This window comes from Dermacentor silvarum, chromosome 1 (assembly GCF_013339745.2).
Source record: "Dermacentor silvarum isolate Dsil-2018 chromosome 1, BIME_Dsil_1.4, whole genome shotgun sequence".
Classification (NCBI taxonomy): domain Eukaryota; kingdom Metazoa; phylum Arthropoda; class Arachnida; order Ixodida; family Ixodidae; genus Dermacentor; species Dermacentor silvarum.
The window spans coordinates 69,593,392-69,601,413 of NC_051154.1; the positions used below are offsets into that span (position 1 = coordinate 69,593,392).

The 8,022-nt window shown below is 43.1% G+C and overlaps 1 protein-coding gene across 1 annotated transcript in view; it reads left to right on the forward strand.

Annotated features, from left to right (window-relative positions):
* Positions 1-5,010, forward strand: part of LOC125943777 (kinesin-like protein KIFC2) — a 42,215-nt gene extending 37,205 nt beyond the window's left edge. Inside the window, exon 5 of the mRNA XM_049663300.1 lies at positions 4,903-5,010. Coding sequence (XP_049519257.1) covers positions 4,903-4,917 — 15 coding nt within the window. The 3' untranslated portion in view covers positions 4,918-5,010. The remainder of the gene's footprint in view (positions 1-4,902) is intronic.
* Positions 5,011-8,022: the final 3,012 nt, after the last annotated feature.

Genomic DNA, 8,022 nt, shown 5'->3' on the forward strand with positions numbered 1-8,022 from the left:
CAAACGATGTCATACGCATGGCCGGGTAGCAGCAGCAAGTCCATAAACGGTGAAGCCGGCGCGCGAAGCTTTCCCAAAGAATGCCGGTGAGCCGATCTGGTTGAGGTGGATGCGATTGCTGGGCTGGGTTTCCCGGGAGTCTAGATCTGACGACTTCGCTCAAGCAGGTTGAGCTAACTTGAGGCGAACTAGCGTGAGCTTCGCTGCAGATGCTGGTTTGTCGTCTCGTACGTCAACTAGTTACTTGGAGTTCCGACGTGGCTAGGTGGCCCAGGCGATACTGGACGGCACTAGCTCCTTGACTGCTTCTCAGCGGATTACAGGCTGAACTTCTAGACTCATTAGCAGGGCGAAAACCTGCGCTTAAATAGCCTCTCCTTTCCCTAGTTCCCTATGTCGGGGAACTGCGGGTATGCAGAGTTCACCTCATTATTTCATGACTCCTCCCAAAAGTCTTGGCTGCGCCCCTTTTAATCAGGGGCTAGGGAACGGTTGATTCACCTCCCCGCTGTCCGAGGTTGCCCCCCCCCCCCCCGCACTCCACCACACATACACACACGCACACACTTGGGTCCGTTAATCGGCGTGTCGCTATCTCGAAACTATATGCCGCACCGTGAGACCACGACGTTTTTGACGCCCGTTAATCGGCCTGTCGCTATCTCGAAGCTATATGCCGCACCATGAGACCACGACGTTTTTGGCGGCCGTCGGCGTGTCGATGACTCGAAACTATGCCGCTTTGTGACAGTCACACGTGCGGACTGCTCGTAGAAAAGGCACACACGCTGAGCTATTCGCACTTGCTTACCAGCTAACTTCATGGCAACTTTATACTTTGATCACTTGCTCTGAATGCGCAACTCGCACTTGACTAGTTTTGCAGTTTTGTGCAAAAATGCATTTTTGCACTGTTTTCTAAAGTAATGCTGACTTTCAATGTTCTGATGCGAGAGCTCCTAAGCAGAGCTTTGCCTGTTTGCTCAATGTGGAAGGTGGAACTCTGTTCTATGCTTTGTTCGATATTGCTGTTTCGTATTTAAGTGAATTTTAAGTTCCCCGGCAGTTACAACTAGTTGATGCTTGCCAGTCTCTGCTATATTATTGTTTCTTCAAAAGAAAGCACTTCGAAATATCGTTAATGCTGCATACGACGCACACACGGAACCAATTTTCAAGGCTCTCAATCTTTTACCAGTGAATGAGGTTTACCGTTCAATGTTACAGAAACGCTATACATTGGCTACGAAAAACAACGACACGTTTTTTACATAATTGTCTGGGTTAAGACAGGCTGAGCATGTGCGCACCCTGAGGGTACGCGAAGTCTGGAGGGTGCCTAGAATACGAACAAATTACGGCACACAAATGTTAAAATACCACTTACCTGGGCTACTTAAAAATTCAGACCTTCACATGTAACATGCTCGCGTGTCTTGTTTGTATTTGTATAAAGATGGCATTATCAGTTCCTTTAGCATTTCCGACCTTACTAGCGCATTTATGACCATTCAGTGAAAAACCTATCTTCCTTATAATATACAGATTGGTTCCTTTATACTTCTGTATTGTATAATCATGTGCCTTGTTTGCCAAGCCCGGGGGTACAGACCCTGTCAAGCCTGAATAATGGCTTTTTGTCTGTACCCACCAAGTGTCATTGATTTTCATTGATGCTTAAATAAAATGATTGATTGTTTGATAGTGCGTGATACTAGAGAGTTTTGCCAATACAGGAATCAGCTAGAGTGTAAGTTTTGATATTAGCAGTAAACTGCACAGTGGGTTCCTTTTGATAATACTCACTCACGGCAGACAGTGTATATGTAACGGGGAACCTTCAAAATATAGGACTGCACAGAAACGGCAGCAACAAGTCGAAAGGAAAGAGATAGGTGCGACTTCAAGTGGCATAGTGCCTTGTTAATATTCATCAATATTAAAGGGAAGAACAGAAATGTTATTTTTTTATTTATTTAAAAAATACTGCGGACAAGAAGTCCAAGCAGGGTGAGCAGGATGCACAAGAAAAATCACAAAGGAACTGGATGCAACAAGTTTCCAACAAACTTTTCACAATGTGTGTCGTCATAAGGTAGACGATTAAGAAAATTTAATCAACTTGGTTATAATAAAACTCTAACACGAAATAACACCACTAATTACACAAATGGCATACAGATCGCGGGCGCGGGGGGAATGCTTCAGTTAGTTTATTCCAGTCAGCTATTGTTTGTGGAGAAAAAGAGTACCCAAAAGTGTCAGTCCTTGCGAAAACTGGTGTTAGCGAATGAGAGTAGTGGTGTCGAGTGGGTCTGCTTATCAAGGGGGATACGTATGTTGCGGTGTCTAAGGGTAGCCTATGATTAATTAAGTTTGATAGAAACTCTAGTCTACTTTTCTTTCTTCGAATTTGTAATAGTTCAATGCCGTTTGCGGCTAGTAATGCAGTGGAGGAGTCAGTAGTCCTAAATTTATTGTAAATAAATCGGACCGCTTATCTTTGAATTCTTTCGAGGTTCTTAATGTTAATTTTTGTGTGAGGATCCCAAACAATAGAAGCGTACTCAAATTTTGGCCTAATTAAGGAAAAGTAAGAGAGTAGTTTAACACTAGGCGGGGCAGTTTTTAGTTTGTGGCGTAGAAGGCATAGTTTCCGGAAAGCAGCAGAGCAGATGTTATTTATGTGTAAGTTCCACGATAAGTTAATGGTTATTGTTATACCTAAGTATTTATAGCAGGCTACTTTCTTTAAAGGTGTTGCAGCCAAATTGTAAGCGTAGTCTAGGGGACTTTTCTGCGCGTTATGGGGAGATGGACACATTTAGTTGCATTAAGAAGCATTCCCCATTGCTCACACCATTTTAACACATTGTCTAAGTTAGAGTTAAGGTCACATTGATCACTAAGGCATGTAATTTCTCTAAACAGAACACAATCGTCAGCAAATAGATGAACTTGTACGGGGGTGTTAACCACATTGACAATATCATTGACATAGAGCAAAAAAATGTAAGGGGCCGAGTACGCTCCCTTGCGGAACGCCAGAAGTTACAGGAAGGCAGCCCGATTGTTCTTCTCCCACCTTAACGTATTGATTACGGTTATTCAGAAATGCTAAAATCCAGGAAACAAACAATTCTGTTATGCTAATTAACCAAAGCTTTATAATTATTTTATCGTGAGGAACAGTGTCGAATGCTTTACTTTAATCTATAATATTACATCAATTTGACTGTTAGTGTCAAGACAAGCTGCAAAGGTGTGGACTATACTAACCAATTGTGTTGTAGTAGAAAATCCTTTTCGAAATCCATGTTGATGATTTGTTAAAACTGAGTGTTCTTCTAGGAACTCGTTTAATTTGTGAGCTATTATGTGTTCGATAAGTTTACAACACGATGATGTTAAGGAGATCGGGCGATAATTTTGCAATAATAGACGGTCGTCTTTCTTGAATATCGGCACAACACGGGCTGACTTCCAGTGGTCTGGTAATTCCGCTGATAACAAAGACACACGAAAAATAATAACTATGGATTTTGCAACAGACTCGGCATAACGACGAAGAAATATGTTAGGGATATTGTCGGGCCCGCAAGAAGTTTTAGTCTTCGAGTTAAGCAACATAGCAACGACACCTGGATAAGAAATGAAGTTAACATTTACAGCATGGTCCTCCGTTTTGGTGGGTAGAGAAGCACTAGGGGCAGAAAATACACTATGGAAATAGTTATTGAAGTGTTGAGCAATGGCGGTCTGATCAGATGCCATTGAACCATCGACAAAAACTTGTGATATGGGTTTCTTTTTTTTTCGCTGATATAGTTCCAAAATTTCTTGTAATCATTTTTTATGAAGTTTGCGAGTGACGTGTTGAAGTAGTATTCTTTCGAGCTATGCACCGCATCTGCAAGGTTATTTAGAGTGTTAGATATACGTTTGGGGTCAGCATGCTTTTTCTTTAATCTTTTCGCTTTACGCTTAAGATCTCGTCATACAGGGCGTATGCTTATGTGCTTTTTTACGTTTAGACGGTATAAATTTTTGATGCAGTCGAAGCATATGCGTTTAAATTGGTCCTATAAACGGCAAACATCCGTATCAACAAAATCTACAAGACAATTTTCTAGGTGGTCGATAATGCGTACATCGTGGGCACGTGTATAGTCTTTCACATGATGAAAGGACGGGTTCATAGTCTGCGAAAGTGGCACCAGGGGAATAGAAACGCAGAAAAGGTAGTGATCAGAGAGCCCTTGATCAATTACAACGGTGGATGTGCGAAAATCACGCGGAATGAATACCAAATCTAAAACAGATTTAGAGGCACCTTGGTAATGCCTTGGTTCATGAACTAATTGTGTCAAATTATGTGGCAGCATTATGTAAAACACTGCATTTGCATGACAGGTATTGGTTGAAAAAGTCTCAAAACGTTTCCAGTCTACTCCAGGCATATTAATATCGCCAACCAAAAGAACTTTGTTGTCCTGATATTTAGACATATGTGCCTTTAATTTTAGTAAGTAGTCAAGAGTTGAGTCAGGTGGTCTATATAATGTGTATAAGATGAACGAGTGGCCCCACAGTGTTACTTTAATGCAGATACATTCAAGTTCCGGTACATCCTCTAGCTATCCAGCTAGAGTAACATTCCGAAGCATGTTACTTGAACCACGACCAGGACAAGAGTATAAACAATACCAAGAGTTAATCGTAGAAAATCGTAGAAGGGAATTTGCAGCTATGGGCTAGTCATATTTGGTACAAGGCCTTTCCAAATAACAACCCTGCCTTGTACCAGCTGTCTAATCACTTCTGCTTGTGATAAGGACAATTACCCTGTGCATGTTTTTCCATCTAGATGCGTTCCTTACTTTTTATCACGTCTTTCTTCAGCAGGCATCGCTTTGACTCTCATTTTACGAAATTCACAACGAGAGCATCAATGACCTGCTGCTTCCATAGGCTGAGCGCCGCGCAGTTCCAAGGCGGGGTGAAGACCGGGCTGAGCGCACATTTGTTCGCGGCCTCGTCGAAGTGCCCGTACATTCAGCTGATGAAGCGCATTAGGGTGTTTGCCGAGTCTAAGCTGAACCGCAGCTCTAGTCGCAGCCACTGCGTCTTCAATATGCGGCTTGTCAACTCTGTGGTGGACAGCCGGAACTGGCACGTCAGCACACTGATGCTGTGTGAACTGGCTGGTTCAGAGAGGCCATCGAAATCTGGCAGTGAAGGGCCATTACTTCACGAAGGGGGCCGCATCAACAACTCCCTGTTGGTGCTCAACTGCTGCCTCGAGGGCCTACGTGACCTCAGTGGCTCATACAAGAAGATCCATTTGCCCTTCCAAGAGAGCAAGCTCACACAGGTACAATTACACTGTTATGGATTTACGTTGTAATCTGGATTTTATCCTTTGCCATTTTAATGAAGCATCGCTTCACATCAACTTTCTCATTTTTATTCTCTGAGCCTCTTCTACTGTGCTTTTACAGTTGATATTTCAGAGCATAAAATACTAAGGCTAGTTTTGAGACTAGTTCTAAATTTTACTACAGCAATTATATGGACGCTCGAGGCGCGTTCGCTGTCGGCGTTGTCATGTTTCCTCCCATCTACGGCACATGAGCGGCCTACGTGTCTAGTATTAGGCCACCAGAGACTCGTACTGCATTTTTCTTCAAAAGCGAAGCCAAGTGGACGCACCTTCACGCTGCGCTGGGTAATGAAGACAGCGGCCTGTGATGAAGGCGAAACAAATGCAGGTTTAGCTGCAACAAAACCTATGCAGGCATTGTCAAAGGAAACAATCGTAACGTGTGACCAGCTCCTGTGGATTATTTGAGGCGAACGTACAAATGTATACGTAGAGCACTTCTTTTAAACTAAAGATTTCCTTGCTCTCCCCTATGCAGGCCTTCTCCGACACATGTCTGCTTGGTTGGTATTTCGCCAGATGGTCTTACTTATATAGCATGAAATTTCGGCCGACAAAGTAGTTCCAGTGAGAGCACATGTGCTCTGCATACGCAAACAATATTTGTAGGTGTTTTATGTGATAATGTAATGTCAGCTCATTGGTATACCTCTAAAGGAAATGGACCTTTTCATGGAGTACCGCAAAATATTAGGATGCCTTGATTTTCATAATTTCCAAATAGTTGGGCTGCCAGATTCTTGGGCCACTGGGTATTTGACATTGACTCAAAGAAGCCATAACTGTATTATCACATGTCTCATTTCTCTCTGCACACGTTTCTTCTCACAGTTCCTCCCCAAAACACCAAACATCGTTTTTGACCTCGTGACGTTGCTTCGTCGACGTCTCGCATTGTGAATCTGCCTGATTTGATGCTTGCGCTTTGGCATAGAATGTCAGCGGTGTAGTGCACAAACATATACCTGCCAACGCTTTCGAAATTTTCGTAAAGTTTACAAGGTGGTGAAAAATTATGTGGCGCAAGGTTAGATGCATGCAAATAATTTTTGTTAGACATACAGAACAAACCAAAATGCGACGTACAGTGCGCCCAAATATCATTACAGCTACACCTCGAATGTTTCCTAAGGTTCCATAGGTTCCAGTGACAATGCTCGAGGTGATGCCATTGCCTCACCGTAATGCTGAATGTGAAGAGATATTTATTGGAGAAGCGTGCACATTTGGGCTGGTTCGTTGAAGACTTGAGCGGAAACAGCGTAAAAAGAGGACGTTAGAAAAGAACACAGCGCTCTTGTCTGTCCCTTTCGCGCGACCTGTTTTGCGCTGTTTCTGCGCAAGCAATAGCGCGGCATGAAGGGAATAGCAAGTAACAATATTTATTACTGAAAACAAGACTAAAATAAGTTTCCGCTCGTCTGTGTCCGGCCATGCCCTTGGAAGTGTTTCGATGGTGAGAGGACACAAGACGTACTTGCTTCGAGCAATTTTATTCATAAAAGTTTCTGAAAACAAAATCGGCAACAGCAGCGTTGCTGAGGAAGTCAATGCCTAAAAACGTGTGGCTTGTCAGCCTCTGCTGTGACTACTTGTGTGCTGCGGTTAAAGATAAACGTTAATAATTGTGTATGTATACCACAAAGGGTTTCTCCTCAGGGTAAACTTAAAAAAAATTTGTGCTTTTAACCTACCGCCCTTCTTCATTCTTTTTGGTGATGAGTCTGCGTGTTTTTGTAATTTCTAATCTTCACAGGTTGGCAGGTAAGTAAATATAAACATTGCAGGAGTTTAAAGTATTGAAATGTGTAATCTCATATATTGTTTGTAGAGAACATTCCTTTAGAACGAAAATAGACAATTAAATGCTATACAACTAAATGCGATGCGTACGATTAACTGCTTTCTAAAAGCTTAGCATCACGTTCTAACACGTGCATTGAATCTGCATATTTTCGCCTAATTTTCGTAGGTAATGCAGGCTTACTTCACTATGGGCGGCCAGGTCTCTCTGATTGTCAACATCTGCCCAGCCATGTCCATGCTAGAGGAGTCCTTGAATGCACTGAGGTCCTCGGCAGTAGCCATTGAAGTGCTGCCGCACCTGCTGGAATTGCGCCACATTCGATGTAGAGAGGCCGTGCGTCGTCTGAGTGAAAGGTGGCATCTTGCCATTGGAGGCGAAGAGCTTCATGCCGCCATTGCACCTAATCCTGGTGACGGCGCGGAAGCCTCTGTGGTCTTCAATGGGGATGATGCTGAGGAGCTTTACGAGACTTTCAACGCGCTTGAGCAGGAACTGGAGAACACGCGGGGCGAGTTGAGGTGCGTGTTCATTTGATTTAACCTGTTGTTGTATCAGTGCTTCAGCCAGTGTTGATTAGAAAAACTGCTTACCATCAGCGATTGTCAGTCACCATTCTTCTTCTTGCACCTGTGGTGTTTTTATGAGACGGTAAATCTAAACCCGTTCCATTTTTCTAGATGCAGTCGTGTTTTGACGTATAGGGGCCTTGATAATGCTGAATATTCTTGATCCTGATGCCATAGCTATCAGCTCTCCAAATCGTGGGCAAACT